General features: G+C 40.4%; 1 protein-coding gene across 9 annotated transcripts in view; it reads right to left on the reverse strand.

Moving 5' to 3' along the window:
• Positions 1 to 3,602: 3,602 nt before the first annotated feature.
• Positions 3,603 to 17,958, reverse strand: part of ZBTB20 (zinc finger and BTB domain containing 20) — a 356,126-nt gene continuing 341,770 nt past the window's right edge. For all 9 annotated transcript variants that reach the window (XM_049891897.1, XM_049891354.1, XM_049888355.1 and 6 more), the window contains one exon: positions 3,603 to 16,516. In XM_049891897.1, coding sequence (XP_049747854.1) covers positions 16,095 to 16,516 — 422 coding nt within the window. In that variant the 3' untranslated portion in view covers positions 3,603 to 16,094. The remainder of the gene's footprint in view (positions 16,517 to 17,958) is intronic.

The following is a 17,958-nucleotide window of genomic DNA, read 5'->3' on the forward strand; positions in this document are numbered from 1 at the left end:
TGCATCATCAATCTTTTGTCATTATGCCCCACACGATCCTGTGGTGCAAGTTTCCTTTATTAACGGTCACTAAAAGCTGTCAACCTCTGATTACATCTAAGATTTAAAAAGCCAATAAAAATAAATCAAAAAATTAGAAAAAAATAAAAGAAGAACTTCAAAACTAAACTTTTAGGCACTGTTAAGGTCTTCTGCTTGATAAATGATAAATGATGGAGCAACTAGTAAATTCTGATCATCCTCCTACCCTTCCTCTAATTTCAAAGTTGGCCCAGCTTGTTTCAAAATAAATGTTATCACCTCACTGGTCTTCAGTGTTTATTGCACTGTTCCCTTCCTGTCATCTTAAAGGACTTTACCACACCCATGGTCTTCCTCTTTGGTTAGCCTGATCTAGGTTTCGCCTAGGGATGGAAAAAGCATGCTCAGGCTGAAAGGATATCTCCAATATGACAAGGTTGTTTTTTGAAAGAAGGACCTACCACTTACACTGCCCTCTGCCCCACTGCATGCGCCCCAGAAGGGGCTTTGTGGTATAGGCCAAAGCCAAGGTTTCCATATCCAGTTGGCTTCCACGAAGTCACAGCTCTTACTGAAAGCTTTGTTGGAAATAATATTGGGCAAAGTTCTCCTTAAACGTCCTCAATTTACTCTGCTAATCCAGATTCCTTATAATAAGAACACAGGTCTCTCAGCACGGCAATTTCTAGGCCTGATCAAGAGTTGGCCAAGATAACACAGAGTCTTACCAACCCTGCTAAGGCCATGCACAATGGAAATAACCTTCCACGTTTTTGATGCTCCTTGTTGCCTAACTTGCCTCTTTCTTTCCCATATGTCACACGCTCTCTCCTGGCACAAGTAAATACATTTCAGTAGTGCAATGCAGTGCAGTCGTATTTAGTGCAAAAACAAAACAAAACAAAACAAAAAACAACAAAGCCTATTACAAACCCAAAGCTCAACCCTAAACAGCTCTTACTAAAGGTTACCAGTGCCACAAAAGTGGAAAATTCAGTCTTCACCTCACACTTCTGTGAGTCATCTCTTTCATTGCCTCTGTTTGTTTCAGCTCAAAGGAAAGAAATAACTCTCATGCACCTATGTATTATTCTGTAAAACATTAAGCCAACAGGCAGAAAATACAGGGAAGTAGTCACGCTGAAACCAGGGGTAGTATTTAGAAGAGGAAAATAGCTATTTAACGCAAAGGTCAGTAGTGGTTTTTATTTAATGGTGTTCATTATGTCGAATGGCTCCAATGCTAAGGGGCATGGGTACAGAAAAAGATAAAGCTTTTCTGTTTCCCAAAACACTGTCCTAAATTTAACAGCGTTGGGTTCTTATCTCTGAATAGTGCCATCAGCTATTCCTCAATGACTATGGGCAGCAGCCACCTTAAATAACATAGATATGTACACTAGAAATGCTAACTCTTCTACATTGATCACCTTCTCCATCACCTCATTCCTCTCCTATTCGCCTTCTTTTCTGACTACACATAAATACACATATACATACACACACACGGAAATTCCCAAAGCCCCTTTCAGGATGACAGATTGAAAGCTGGTACAAATAGCTCAAGGACACACTCACACAAAAAGTACAATTATTAAATATAAAAGTGAAATACTACATCAAAATTCAGAGTTGGCATTGTACCTCTTCTTGTGTTATTCTTTAAAAAAAAAACACTCATAGTAGGATGTCTTATAGAGCTTACTTCTTCCTTAAGATTAGTCTAGAATTAGTCTGGGATGTGGTAGTATGGAGTGACTCTGCAGAAATGCTTTGCATTTGATAATCCTCAAGGATCTCTGTTTTCAGTTTGCCTGGGTTACCATTATCCAACTGTAAATCTGCCTGTGTGCTCATATTCACCTACGAAAGCTGGAAATCTCAGGGAAGCAAAGTCATTTGCCATAGTAGGGTCAGCACGTTTGAAGTCCTTTAAAACATAAAGTTACCATAGATTTTCTCTGTAATATCAGCTTCTTGCCTTTACTCATCAAGATAAGGATTACGAAGAGACTCTGCTTTCATCCATTCTGAAAACCATAATTCCTTCAACAATAGTGCAAAGCACAACTTTCATTAGATACACGACAATTATTTTTTAGTTTATTTCTATCAACAAACCTTCAGGAAGCATGAGGTTCAAATTAATGGGACTAAGGAAGAAATTTAACTGATGAAAAGACTTTTGAGAACTTTCTCCTACCAATCGACAGCAGGTTCCAAATCAAGGTTTGTCCCAAGGTGAGCAGGAACAGAGTAACTAACATGTTTTTCAAAGATAACCTGAGCTGTGAACATACACAAAGCATTTTAGGCTATGGCTAAGTCTTACATCAATTTTAAACCATTATTTTAGTTTCTGTCATCTCTCTTGCACACTCTTCTTGTGCCTTGGAGAGCAGATTACGTGTAGGAGCAGTCAAATGGTTACACTTATTCTATGCTGTTTGACAGCATTAAGGGAAGTCTGGAATCACAAAGAAGTGAGGTTATCTTAATGTGTTACTTCTTAGAACTGCTGGAGCAAGAGACGGGCAGGAATGACAAGCAGTGGGTGGTATTAACGTTCCCTGGTAACCCTGAGTACTGGCTTTAGGAACCCAGAACTGTTTCAGATTTAGTCACATGGCATGGAGTTCCTTCCTTTCCTATCCCCCTCTATGCTTCTCCTCTGTTACTTTATAGATTTCAATTATCTTAAAGATTCAGCAAAGAAAGTAAATGACAGCACAAAGAAGGGTTCTGAAAGGTGATCACGCTATCTTTAAATTAGGTTGAGTTGAAAACAGTATGCTTTCAAGTAATGGACTACAATCTCCTTTTTTTCTTTAAGTTTCAAATTTGGTTTTTCTTCTGTTTTGGTGGTGAGGGTGTGAGTGGGTGCAGTACTGTATCATTATCACCTCTAATGCTCAGGTGGGTGCATGAGAAGCAGTGGGGAAGTGGAAGTTTTCTATTTAAGACCTCATAAACACATACAGTCTTGAAATGAATAAACAAGAATTCCCCACAATTATAGGAATCTACAGATCTATTGATTTGGGCATTTTAGCAGCATCCTTTCTTTTATTTTCTGGGTCTTCTGTGTTATGTATTAATAAGAAATACCCAAAGAGGGGTTTAATGAAATTAATTTATTCCCAGCCTCGTTCCCAAAAGGATGTGAGACGGCAGTAAGGACTTTTGCAGTGTCAAATGCATGACCTTCATCTGCAGTCAATTCCCATTCTTTGGCCTGGGACCTGTTAGTTTGGGTAAATAGGGTTTCTTTCTCAAGAAGAAGTTTTTATTTTAACTATTCTACCCTCAAAGTGCAGAGAGAATGTTTTTCCTGCAAGCTTTCAAGTGCTATTAGGAAAGGAAGATAAGATTTTCAGGGAGAAAAGACTGCTTAATGGTTGGATGGAAGGCTTTCATTCTAAGGCAGAAATGAATAATGTAAGGGCAGGAAGTCCGAAGGCCATGGAAAGTATAAAATGAAAGAATTAAAACCTTTCACTACCTTGAGAAGAAACGGATAAAGGGAAACAAACAAATCAACAAACTTTAACTAAAATACGCATTCCTCCAGTTTTAGGTTTAAAAAAAAAAAAACAAACAATAATTATATGCTTAAATCAAGGCTTACCAAGAGCAAACGGCTGTTGCCATGTGTGAAAGTATTACCCCTTTGCTGTGCTATGTTAGTTTCACTTTCTTTGAAGGAATTGCATCTGTGCACACTTGTCCTAAAGTACAGGGCAGAAAATAAACTGGCTTGCTACTAGCCTCAACCTTAGAATGTTTCCTAAACTATACTTGAAAATCCTAAAATTACATATCTGTAAAATGAAATGCAGACCGGCTAAAAGGCATTGCTGGGGGGCAAGCAGGCTTTTTAAGAGAAAAAGAAAAAGAAAAAGAAAAAAGATATCTCTCCCTATCATCCTAATATATTCTATGCTTCTGGTCAAGATTCTGCTGCCTTCATTCCTGTGAGGGCCACTGGCGCTCCCGACGGTTGTCGGTTTAGAAAAGCAGGGAGCTCACAGGCAATAAGAAATTTATACCCTGGAGTCTCTAGAACATTAAAGAGACTTTGGGCATTAACGTGAGATTAAAGCAGAGGTTAGGATTGGAGTTGTGCTTGGAGAACCAGAAGGAACGAAGTCAAGAAAGCATCCTGCAGATACCCTTCTGATTAACTGGACCAAATGGGACCTATCAGAGCCGGATCCTTCCCTATTCCACATGACACATTAAATGACAGTATTTTAGGATTTAAAAGGGTGATATATTCCTGTAGAAGTCAAAGCCTGAGGAGAAGAATACTTCAAACACAGAGTGCTTTAGATAAAGACACAGGGAGTCAAGATGGTAAAAAGAAGAGAAGGAGACACAACTGAATGGGAGAACATGCCAAGGGAAGAGCACAGTCCTCAGCATTATACATATTGGATTTAAGAACATTGGTTTCCTGTTAGATGCATGACTCAGGAAGACTCTTTGGACCTTGTATTCATGGGGACCCTTCTATTCATGGGGAGCAGGGAGTATGTTATTAATTGGTTTGATTAAAACAAAAGTTGGGTCAAGCCTCGAGTCAAATTCAGAATATATTTCTACTATTAAATGTGGATGCTACCTGTTTGTCAACGGATAAAATGAGAACTGAAAGCAGATCCCCGTGGACTCAACCTCACGTAGCACTCTAAACGTCACAGAATTCAGCTTCTTAGGAGCTGAGAGGCAACACATTGTCATGGCAAGAGTGGTGGACTGGTAGTCAGGAAAGACGGTACTGGGCTGCTGTGAATGACATTATAAGCATTCTGTAAAGGGATATGCCTGTAAAGGGTCAATCTTTTGGGCCATGCAGATAGTCCTGATAGTTAGAAAACTCCTCAGAATGAGATCTAGCCCGAAGAGCATATTACATGGTTAGTGTTCACATACTAGGGAGCACAGCATGTGATCCCTCAAGTATCCATTATTTTAATACCTATTTTATTAGGTTTACGTTTAAACAACCTCAGGTTGCAAAACAGGCACTTTAGAAACTGTAGCTCTTCTCATTCCTTGGCAAATTGCTGCTTAAAGTTCTAAATCAATGAATTATTATTTTGAAAAAAGTGGTAAATGAAAGAACTCTTCCTAACTGTCTCCTCGAACGTGTTTGTGGAAGTGGCTTTACTCGTTTGTGAAGAGCTCACTGAGGCTGCAGCAGTTATCAACATTATTTTGGAATGTCACCACTTTCTCTAGATCCCTAGAAATCTGATATCTGGTAAATACAGCTATTTGGCTAAGCACCAGCAAGAACAGAAATAGCCAACACTGACGATTTCTTTTATTTTTTTTTTCCTCTTTCAGAAATGGTCTACCTATATCAGGAATCTGAATGCTGTGGTATTTAAAGGAAAAAAGAAGCACAGAAAACATTTTTCTCTTTATCTCTTGGCCAAATGTGAAGGTAAAAAGGAATTAATGACCTCAGCTAAGTATGGCTGACATTTAAAATTATGACTCAAGGTCCTCCCACTCTCAAACGAATATTGATACCTTTTCAAAACTGCAGTTGCCACGAAGACATGCTTCATTCTGCCTACGAGTCTCAAGTGTACGAATTCACTCCCTCGATACTCTTTAACTGAGTAAAACTTAAAGAAGAACATTCTAGATAGGGTGGGGAGAAGAAAGGGAAATGAACAATTAGGGCTCATAATTATTAGAGTTTTGTGGAGTGGTGATTTGAAGACTAGGCAATTTGAAGAGAAACAAGAACTAAAAAGGAAAGGGTCAGGAGAAGAAAATAATGAAGCTGATACAATTTGGGTATTATATAATCATTGGAAAAAGAACAACCTCACTACCATTGAACTCACAATTATGCTCGTCTAATAAAAACATAATCATTTGAAGACTGATGGAGAAACAGATTGGTAATTCTGCTATGAGACTCAATGTCAGGCCCCACTGTAGGCTAGCATAGGTAGTTCTTTAATGAGTATCAGGCTTCATCACTGGGAAGAGGTTGAGAGCAGCTTTGATAGAGAAAAAATAAAGACTAGCTGGAGAGCCACAGCAGAAGGGGATGGGATTAGAAAACAAATATCTCTGAGAAAAGATGAAAGGAAGGGATTGGTGTTATTCACACTGAGAAGCCTTTAAGATTGGCCGAGTGTGGGAAGGGCTTTACGGTGCTAGGAACAGCTGGTTTCATTTGTCCTCTGTGGCCAGCAGAGGCAATGAGCCTGGTGTCAGGCATCCAGGATGGACGTAAAGCTTATTCAACTCTAAGATGTTCCAGGCATTGGGCTGAGTTGCTGAGGGAAGCTGAACAACCTCTTTATCCGAAAATACTGTATGAAAGTGTTACAAAGTCAGGCTGCCTGATTTCTGAAGTCCCACGATGGCATGGTTAGAGAAAAAAGTCACCAAATCCTCGCCTTAGCAGACAAAAAGAGTTACTTATGGCAAGATACCCAAAGTCCAAATTTTATGGGTTCTGTAGATTAAAAAAAAAAAAAAGAAGAAGAAGAAGAATGTATTTCTGAATTCTACTTCTCTCAGCCTCTGTCATGGAAAATCCTTTAAACTCTGGCTTTAAACAAAATCTCCTAGGTATATGAACACCGTATTGCCAAGCTGCCTCAAGGGAAACAGCGAAGACTAGTTAAAATAATTATAAGCATACTGAAAACAGAAAGTAGTATGTATAAAAGAAAAAAAAAAACAACCCTACCGCTGTGGAGTTGATTCTGACTCATAGAGACCCCATAGGGTTTCCAAAGCTGTAAATCTCTACAGAAGCAGACTGTCCTATCTTTCTCCCCTGGAGCCTGCGGTGGTTTTGAACCACCGATCTTTCAGTTAGCAGTTGATCACTTTAACCACTGCCACCAGGGCTCCCTGCAGTCTGTAAAGAATCAGTATTTAAATCAATCTTTGAGAAGGCAGTTGGGCCATGAGGCAGTTTGCTGCCTTCACTGCTCAGAAGCGCCAACTTTGACATGCAGCTTGTAAGTGCTGGCCAGATCACGTGGAGGTTAAGCAGCCCCTTGGTCGGATTTTTAGAAGCAAATATAGACAGTGACAGTCCTAGAGGACAAAAGGACAGATACATTCAAATGCACTTCTTTTGATCTTCAGATATTGACAGGGTGGGCTAAACAAGATCACTTTGAATATGAACCTTTTTGTATTAGCCACACCCAAAAAAAGTTTTTAAAAAAAGTTTTCACTTTCCTACATTTGCTAAGTCTGAGCTCAAAAAAAATTCTAAAATCCTGTAAAAACAAGACCAAAGCTGATAATATGAAAAGCAAATGAGAGCAGTAATGATTATTATTAAACGCACCAGATGAACGCAGCAGGTTGGAGATGGGTGACAGATGCAAAGAAATAATATTTCAATCAATTTGTGATCATAGGCAGATTCAAAAGTTAACATGAATATGATGTAATATATATTTCAATATAGAGTTGTGATATATAATATGTATGTTCTAGGTTTCAGAAATACTGCAATGTAGTGTACTGTACTTAAGTAAGCATACCTAAATAGTAACTCATATTCACACAAAGTCACTAGTACTGTTAATTAAAAAAAAAACTCATTTTTTTTTTCCCAGTAAAAAGAAATACCTAGAGGGTTACAGCCACAGACTTCTTTTGGCTATAGAAAGACAATATACATTTTTAGAAACAATAACAAAAAAATGACAACTGTTAAGTAACCTTACTTAATGGGGGGGGAAGAGTCATCAAAAGAGAAGAGGACAGAAAAATGTTCTCTTCATTCTGTAAAGCAGAAATAACCTACATGTCATAAAAAATAATAAACCATCTAGTAAGAGAAGGGTATGGGAGTGAGAAGTCAATCTGACAGTTTCCAGGCCACCAAGCCTCCCAAATCAGCTCTGATAGCCAGATCCATTCAGGTAGTATATTACACTGGAGTGGCGTTCTGTTTTAATGTTTGTGATGGACCAGAGCTGTCAATTATTAGAGATTCCCCCCAAAACACCCTCCCAGTAGTCTACTGGTTTGCTAGACATGCCAAACAATCCACTCCTGGAAAGACTTCGGCGAAGGCCACGCTGGTTTTGGGAGACACAGTTTGTGAATTAGGACAACAGCCTGCAGATGAAGGCAGGATTCAGAAGCATTAGTTTGAGAAGAAAACCTACATGTGGGCACGTGTGTGTGTGTGTGTGTCTGTGCGTGCATACATGCACACACATTCCCATATTGGGTTGCATAGAGGAAAGGAATGGAGGTCCTTCAGCCATGGGATAGCTCAGGCCACAATTTGTAGGAAACTTGTCTGCCTGGCCTGGGTGACCTCCCCCCAAGGGGCCTGGTGAGGTACCCCAGGCTGTTGCTCCCTCTTGTTCATTTGCCAGGGGAGTACTTTTGTTCTACCTTCTTCTGGAGGAAAATAGCCTGTCACTGTGGGTTTGCAGTGGATCCAACAAGATGCCTTTGTTTCACTTAACTCTGAAACTCGATGGAAACCAACAGAGCGGACAGGTGACTGCTTCCTGGGAAGGAAGCCACAAGACTTGAGCAGAGTGGTGGGAAGAGGCAACTGCATCTACGCACCAGGACCTCTGCCTGTGTGTGCTTAGTTTGAGGAGCATACATCCCCAAACTACAAGTTAGCGCACGTTTCCGTGCACATGCATGCGAGCGCACACACACACACACACACACACACACACACACACACACACACACCAGTATATCCAACAGAAGTGTAGATCTTGTAAGTGAACTCCATTCCACACAAGTATATTCAAGTTTCTCATGAAAGGGATCCACAGAAATGACTGACTGTTGGGTTCCTTCAGAATGCCCCAAAGCCTCATCACCGATAGCCCATAGCACTGATGCACCCAGCTAAGGCAACAGAGCACAGCAGATGTATGAAATGTGTGAGACCTTTGACTCCTAACTAGAAATTCCGGAATCTATCTTGTCAGTGGGGAATCCGAGTACGGAGGGGTTCTGTATGGTGAGGACCTCAAGCTGAGTGAGTACATGTGTGACGTATACTCATGCAGATCCTCTGGGACAGCAGCTGAGACACTAGACCTAGACGGGGTCAGTCCCTGTCATGACTGGAATCTACATATAAATTCCCACAATTTGGGCTGGGCAATAATAACCTTCTGTGGCATCAGGAGTAGACTTGGATGTCTCCTGTAGGGTTATTTATTTATGTTTCAGGTACATCAGAATCTCATTGAGGCATTTTGAGCCAAGGGAACCTCTGAACTTGAAAGAGGGCTAGTACGGACTTTTAACAGCCTATTTAGGTATCTCAAAAGCTGGGACTCCCATACTTGTGACTGGAGTTGCCTCTGACCTGCAGATGATGGTCCTTAACTGAAGACTTGAAAGCTATGAATTTGCATTTAAACAAAGAACCACCAAATAACCCAGATGCTCTTTGAAACTGAGGAAATACATACTGTACAAGGAAGAAGGCTTTTGTTGCGACTGTGTTCCCTGTTAAGGACAGGTTTAACATTGGCATCCCAAGCACTTGTGATTCATTTTACGGGATCCGCTCTTCAGCTAATATGATGCTTGCTTTACGCACAGCTCAGACCTATGTCACTGAAATAGAATAGACAGGAAATTGCAGCTACCTTCTGAGAGCAGCCAGTTCTGGACAAGTTTGGTGCCTCTCCCAAAAGTTATGTTTCCATGGTTCTCATGACTTATTTTTGCAATAACGCAACCATTAAAAAGCAAGAAATGCCCGTGTCTTAACACCTTTCCAATTACCTTATCTTCTGTCCTCTTTCCTGGGCTTTCTGATTTAAGGCAATAATTCTTTTCTTGAGAAAAGATCCTAACTGAAGTCACTTCAGTTTATATTTCAGTCTGCAAGTATTCAATTTATGGAACAACAGCCTGGGCCTGAAGAAACTACTGGAACGGCAGGTGTTTTGGTTGGTGGTGATGCAAGATACTGTTTACCCTTGTTCAGTGAAACGGAAACACATAGCTCTGAAAAGGAACTCAAACTATGCAGCCTTCATCTATTTCTTCCCTCTAGAAAGAACTGTAACAAACTCTATTGTCTTACAACCATTCTCTGGGATCTGCTGTTGTACACTGCTGACGTGATGTCACCAGACAACCTAGCTATAGATTCAGTGTCCAAGGGGGAAAAATCTTCAGAGACCTAGAAAAATCTTTGGGGTATTTTGGTCAGGCTGGTCACTTTGATACCTAGTGCTAGAGTGATGCTTCGGGTTAGTAATTCCATGTTGTATGTTTACAGGAACACTAAGTCACTACAGCCTTTCCTCTTGTGTAGGTTTAAGCACTATCAGAAATGGCAACTCTATACAGACAGCCCTTGGGAACATGAAAATATTCTTTTCTAGAGCCAAAGCTCTCTTGAGTCCTTCTTTTCATCTCTTTATGCAGCCTGAGTACCAGGGTAGAGATGGCTTTTGAAAAGTTTACCCCACATTATCTATTTCCTGGGCACCTAGGAGAACAGCCCTTTTCTTTCATGAAAACATAGAGAGGAGAAAGAAGCTGCTGTCTTCCCAGCCTCAAAGTTCTGTCTAGCCCAGAAAGCCCAGTGGCTGAGTCAGCTCGCTCTTTCTACAGGCACTGCAGATGGACTGTCTCCCAGGCTTGGGAGGCATTGGGTCACCTTGCTTTTACTATGGAATTAGGGAGTCTATTGAAATTCAAGTGTGCCATTCCTTTTGTTTGTCACCAAGTCACGTGGTTCTGTCTTTAGTGTTCTATTATTCTTTTAAAATTTTTTTTTTCTGGAGGTCAAAATTGGCTATTTAAATAAAGTTCTTTTCTTGTGAGTAAAGAGGTTTCTAAGAGCCAGCCAGAATCACTCAAAACAAAATCTGTCGACCCTAACCATGGAAAAGCCTAGAGATTTCTCTAAATACCTCTTGCCCAAGTTCCTACTTTTGTAGTTGGGTGTTTTTGGTTTAGCATTATTGGGTGCCAAATACATTTCTCAATCCTTTTGTTCTCTCTCCTAGGGCTTCCATTAAGCTGGACTTCAACTCGCTATTAAATTAAAGAATGCTTTTAGAAGATTTATTTTAAGAGTCAGGTCACAGCAGAAAGGGTTTTCTCCTGTTCTAAGTCCCCAGGCCATCTCCGGTTGGGTCTGCTCTGGTGTTGCACCTTCATTGTGTTTCCTGTCGCTGGAGCAGCACACTGGCTGTAGCAGAGGCAGGCGGGCGGATATATGAAACCTTTTCTGCAGAATCACATATCCTACTGCTCCGAGCCCCAGCTAATGAAATAACCTCTCCTCCAACCAGAGTGGGACGTTTCAGAGCAGGCACAGTGAATCTTCACCAGATCTACCTCAATCTTGCCTTTCCGAAAGGCAGCAGGTGTTGGGAGCATTACGGAGGAGCCTCGACAAGAAAGCAGCCTGAGCCCTTCTTATGTTGTCTCAGGGATCTGAGGGGTTTTGTAGAGGGCACATAGCCTTTTTCAACTTCTGCGCTGAGGGAGACCACTGGTGTGGAGTAGGGCTGGGCACAGACCCCTGGTGTGCTTGTGAGACAGAAGTACACACATGGGTCAAGGCAACAGGACTCACATGAGAGAACCACACCTGGAGGACACCTAAACCTTTACATTCTCAGAACACACGAATTTCCACCATTCACGAGCTGAGAAAGGGTGTTCATGTTCCTTATAGAATATTGTGATGATACAAAATAAAACCCCTAGGACTTTTAAACAAAGCAAACCCAAGTCTTTCTAAGACCAGGAGCTACTGTGACATCCAAGATGGCTGGGAAGAAGCAATGGACTGCAGCCGAAACAAGAGCAGGAAATTATCCACCATGCTTACTCATTGGGAGTTGACCTGCCACAAAGAGATTAGGAATTTTGGGAGGGAAAATTCTGTAAAACCATTACAAGGAGCAAACATTAGGACTCAATTAAAGTAAATAGTAAAAAAAAAAAAATATCTGATACAGAGACTTTCACTCAACAGATTGGTTTGCCTGGCTTATTTCTCACTCTTCCCGTATGTACAGGTTTTATATCAGATCCTGTTCTAAATTCCTTTCATTTTTAGGGTTATAGTTTACCCATTTGAGGGCTTTTTTTTTGTTTTGTTTTGTACCTTGTATTTAATAGAAAAAGAAAATTGCCCACCACTCTGAGATGTTACAATGTTTTTAGTATTAGTAAATTTTATTCTTCATGAACTCTATTGAGACAATCCTTTCTCTTTGACCTTTTTCCTTTTTCTTGTTAAACAAATTTAGTTTTTAAATCAGAAACTGCTCAAAAAGAAAAAAGTTACTTTCCATACCAGTTCTTATCTCCTGTATTCTTTCTAAGAGGTCTTAAATCTGGAATATTTGCTTCCTATTTATCTTTTTTTCCTGGATACCGAAAAAAACAAAACAGAACAAAAAAGATTTTAGCACTCACAGTATTCTAGCATGAAGTTCTAAACATAAGAAGGTTGTTTGGAATTGAAACCAATAGAAAGAAAGGATCCATGCTTGTCATCTGATCTCCAAGCTTCTACACTACCTAAGGTGTTTGTGATTGTTTAATTTCAGTGGTAAGTATTACCAGTCTAAAAACATCTCTATCCTTTCAAAATAGGTACAGACTGGTTTACTTTTTTAAAATGTTGGTTGGTTTGGAAAGCAGCTCCTTCAGAGGCCAGGACATACAGTAACAGCCCCACAACAACTTCACTGCTTCCCCCCGCCCCGCCACCCGCCACATAGTGCCCCACTCCAATCTAGCTCCTTCCTCTCTCCAGAGAACAATCCGGTGACTACTTTAGGCTGTGAGATGTTTTGGGGGAATAGACACACAGTAGGAACAAGTCATACTGTCATGGACTACAGTATTTTATCTCCTTACCAAGAATTAAAAAAACAGAGAGAGATAACTTCCTTTGCAGGGAATGGATGAACCTTAGGGGTCTCAAACCCATCTGGAACTTTCTCCTACATGTCTTATGACAAAAGGTGGATTTTAACGCAATTGCTTAGCCTTTTATATGACCAATCAGCATTACGGCAAATGGGTCTTCTTCAGATTTGAGAAGCAGATAGCTAAACGTGGCCCACAACGGCACCCAAGATTTTCTTTTCTGGAAGTATTATAAATCCTGCCAATTTTGCTGAGGTTTGAATAAAGACACTATTTTAAAGGGGCTATTATCAAATCGTTAAAAATATTTTACAGTGGCTTTGGGCCTTCTTTTGTTTGTAACATATGCTGAGTGGCTGAGTGATTTTATGCCATTTTCCTCTAGATTTTAAGAACGATTTCTTAATTGGTGAATTTCAGTCTTTTTTTTTTTTATTTCATTGGTTGAATGATTTGTTTTTTTAAACATCAAAACAATTCCATGACATAGTTAATTAACTAATGCTCCCTCTATCGGTGCTAAGTGGAAATATTAGAGTTTTACAACATCGGAATTAAAAAAAACAAAATTAGCAGTAGAGAAATGGGCTTTTTCTTATTTCTGAAGCTGGTTTCCACTAACTTTTAGAACAGGTCAACTCTGGACACACAATCCTTGGAAAACTCCTCTTAGAAATCACGCTGATGATACTCATAGTCAAGTAACCTTCCAAAACTATATTCACACTTCTAGCAAAGTATCTATTGACTTAAGGACCATAAGACCAAATCAAAGTCACATATACTCCAGTTGCTCTAACCCTATTATACATCATGAAAAACACCTGGAAGAGAGCCAAGTTAATCAAATGTCTAAAATTATGAATAGAACCAACTTAGTCATTATAGAGTTGCTTGCCTTGGAAGATTTTCCCTCGTTTGCTGCACAGTTTTTGTAAATAAAATACTGACAAGAAAATTAGAAGGAAAATTAAATTAAAATGCAAAGTCATTTTGAAACTAAAATACTCTCTTTTTTTCTTCATTTTTTAAAAAATTATAGTTTGGTGTTTCTAATTCAAGACAGACTTTTTACCCCCTTAAACGTGTTAAAATATACCCAACAATGAAATCATTTTCAGAGTTTCAGTTTGGTTTAAGAATTCCTGTATTTGAGTTGGGATCCCTTCAGGACACTGTCTATTGTGGAAAAATCTCTATTATGACATCTTGATTGGGACCGAGGAGAGAAATCCCAACTAGGGAGAGAGAGTGGCATCAGGGATGATGCAATGGTTGGGGAAATGAATTTTTATTCATTGCCCCAAAACCTTTCCAAAAAAGTAAAGGTTAAGAAATCATCCAAAGAATGGTCATCTTATTGTGCCTTCCCATTCATGGCGGAGATAGTCTGAAGGTGATAGTTTGAAGGGAAGGAAGTAATTTTGGCATCAACGCACCTTGATCTGTAACTGGCTTCTGATAAGGACGCTCTCTTAAACAGCTGTGAAGGGCGAGGAGGTCTGTGAACACCTCCTCCTGGCTGACCACAAAAGAAAAGAACTCACTTGTCAAGACCTCTAGACTACTAGTGTTTCATCAAAGAAAAGAGTAAAGTTAATAGAAATTCTAGAATCATCAGATCTCAATGAACTTTTGGAGAAGCAAGAAATCTGTTTCTGAAAGATAAGCATTCCTCTGATGAAAAGAAACTCTAGATGGGTCATTTGGAAAAAAAAAAAAAAAAAAATCAGTGGAGCAACTTAAGCTTGCTACGAGTCAAGAAACTACATATCAAAATACAAAGCAGCAGTTCAAATTACAGCAGGGATGGGCGGGCCACTGAAAGCCCTTATCAACCCAGGCAATACTTAAAATAATAGAAATTAAGAAAAATTAAAAAAAAATATGAAGAAAATATCCTTCCTCTCTTTCAAATATAACTTTAGTTGCCTTTTATTCTCTCTATCTGGAAGCAGTATTGCTAACCTTAACAGTCTTGACTTACCAAAAAATATATACGTGTGTGAAATAAAATAGAAGGGATTGGTGGCAGTGTATGCAAAACCAAAAAAAAAAAAAAAAAAGTTACTTTTAACAATCTCATTTTTTTGTTTTTTTTTTTTACACAAATACTGTTGTAAATATATTAAAAAAATCAGCATTCTATCTGGTAAACATCACTTTCGCCCCTCTATAAAATTTTGAATTAAAAAAGCCTCAAGAACTTTTTTTAATCCCCCCGCCCTCCATTTCTCTTTCTTTTTCTCTTCCACAAGAATATATCCTGACACTTTTTTTTTTTTGCAAAGATTGTTGGAAATAATCCTTCTTTTGTACCTAGAAACGTAGGTGCAAACCTCTGATATCTTTGTTTTATCTGCATTCCTGCCTTTCATGAAAGTCCCTCTTGATTGTGCTGAGGCTGGGCCTCAGCGAAGACACTGAATAAATACGAGAGCCACTGTTGCTTGTTGCTTGTTCAAGTCTTCCTGGCTTCTGCTGAAGGGGCGGGGGATACTGAGGAGGCAGGCCCGGGCGTGGGCTCGAGCGGAATCTGGGAGGGAAGCCTGCCGTTTGCCTTTCCCACACCACCGCATCCACTGCCCCTTCCCACCACCCCCACAGCCCTTTCATGAAATCAGACAACGTGGTAGGTGGACAACAGCAGGGCCTTTCCCCTGGGTTTTCAACCAGAAGGGATATTCCACAGTTACCACTGGTTACTGTGAAGTCCAAGCGGCCAGAATTGTGAGAACATCCATGGAAACACTGCAAGCGGTGTACTTAGAGACAGTAGGCCTTTTAGATTTTGTTATAGATTTTTGTAGTGCTCTTCACAAGTGAAAAAAAAATTTTTTTTACTTTTTTTTTTTTTAAAGATTTTTTTTGTAAAGAAGGGTTGTATTTAGAGGCCAGTAGCTAGAGATCCAACCAGTGGACCTCCTGAAGCACTACCGGGCCTTAAGGCCACCATCCGCAGGAGACTGGGAAAACGAACTGTTCCCCCTAGCCTCCGGAAATGTAATGTACCAGCAGGCAAAAAACAGTTCTTCATGTAGTACAAAATGAAACGAAACAAAAACAGAAAGTAAAAACAAAACCAAAACATTTCTTAAATTCTAGTGCCATAGCTTTTTTTGTTTGTTTCTTTTTGTTTTGTTTTGTTCATAAGAAAGAGAGAAAGATACTACTTATCCGTCAGACACATGCATCCTCATGTGGTCGTTGAACTGCTCGATTTGGTCAAACTTTGCTGGACAGACGGAGCAGACGTAAGTGGTCCCCTCCGTGCAGGCCACCACACCTGGGGGACCAGCGTGGGCTGCTGGCGGTGTGCCCGCGGGAGGCGTTCCATTGCTGGCGCTGTGCAGGGCCACGTGTCGCTCCAGGAGCGTCTTGTGGGAGAATTTCTTTTTGCAGATGTAGCACTCATAGGACTTCTCCCCTCGGTGGAGACGCATGTGCACGTTGAGCGAGCTCTTCTGGGTGAAGCGCTTGTTGCAGATACTACACTGGTAGGCCCTCACTCCTGTGTGTGTCACCATGTGCTTGATAAGGTAATCCTTTAAGGAGAAGGAGCGCCAGCAGATGCTGCATTGATGGGGCTTCTCACCTGTTGATGTAGGGAAGAGACAGCAAGCAGGACAGCGAGACATAGCAAGGGAGGGAGAATGAGAGACAGAAAACCAAGACAACGGGAAACAAAAACAAAACAAAAAATTAAAAGAAAATAAAATCTGGTAGGTTCATGGGTCATCTTTGATTGGAAAGATCCAATCGTTCCTAGCCTCTCATGTTCAGATCTTGCTTTAAAGTGATGCCAGGACAGTTTAGAGTTTTCCATTTTCTTATGCCAGAAAATAGCTCTCTTAGAAAGCTCCAAGGTATTCCCCAACTAAAAGTCTTCAAAGGCCATTCTGTGGAGAAAAGGGAGGGCTACTGTAAAAACAAACAAACAAACAAAAAAAACAAACCCGTTGCTTTCGAGTCGATTCCGACTCATAGCAACCCTATAGGACAGAGTAGAACTGCCCCGTATGGTTTCCAAGGAGCACCTGGTGGATCTGAACTGCAGACCTTTTGGTTAGCAGCCATAGCACTTAACCACTACGCCACCAGGGTTTCTAGGGCTACTATAGGGGAGTCATTTTCAATGTCATCATTAGGGGATTTAGCTATGTGTTTCACCTTAACATTATCAAACAAATATAAGAAATAAGAGAGGGGAAAGATCTTCGGGACAAGGGACTCTAGAATTTTTGGAAACTAAGGGCAGTGGTCATGAAGCTTGGCTCTTTGAAGACAGTCCCCACCTTCAGTATACTGTATAGGAATGTGCCCATGTCCTGATCATAGGTCTGGAAAATATGGCCAACACTGGAATAAGTCCTTCTGAAGAGCTATGCTTTCAATTTTAACTATTTTGAACAGAGATGTTCCTAAAATGTAACTTAACAAATAATTGCCTATTCCATATTGGCTGCACTGAGCCGCAGACTGGACTTGTTAGGTGTGGGAGTTGAGTAGATGGTGGAAAACACAATGCTCTCAAAGTCAAATGGTCCTATTCAAATCCTGGCACCACACACGGCATGCCACTCTGATGAATCACCACATGTCTCTGAGGTATACAGCCCTACTTACCTCACTGCGCAGGTGCTGACAGGAAACACACAGGAAATCACTCTGCAAACTACCAGGAGCGGTGTGGGCATGCTTGCAGGGTATTCTTATTACAAAGCTATTTGTCCTCACCTCCCAACCCTCCCAATTAAACAGTCCCATGTGCTTTTTGAACCCCTGGGTCGATTTTTAAAATAGTTTTTCTGTCTCTTTCTTTGCTCTTAGGATGATAGCAGAAGCCCTTCGTTCTCCTCAGTTTGCTTCTATAGTTTGCTGTCAGCTTAGAAACTAAGCAATCAAGCTTGTTAAAAATGGTAAAGTAATATAACTATTGGTCTCTACTCATCCAGAACTAAAGAGAAGCAGACACATAAGACTATATGTGCAGCTCCTGTCTGGAGGGGAGATGTGAAGACTGAGGGGGACAGAAGC

This window comes from Elephas maximus, chromosome 1 (assembly GCF_024166365.1).
Source record: "Elephas maximus indicus isolate mEleMax1 chromosome 1, mEleMax1 primary haplotype, whole genome shotgun sequence".
Lineage (NCBI taxonomy): Eukaryota > Metazoa > Chordata > Mammalia > Proboscidea > Elephantidae > Elephas > Elephas maximus.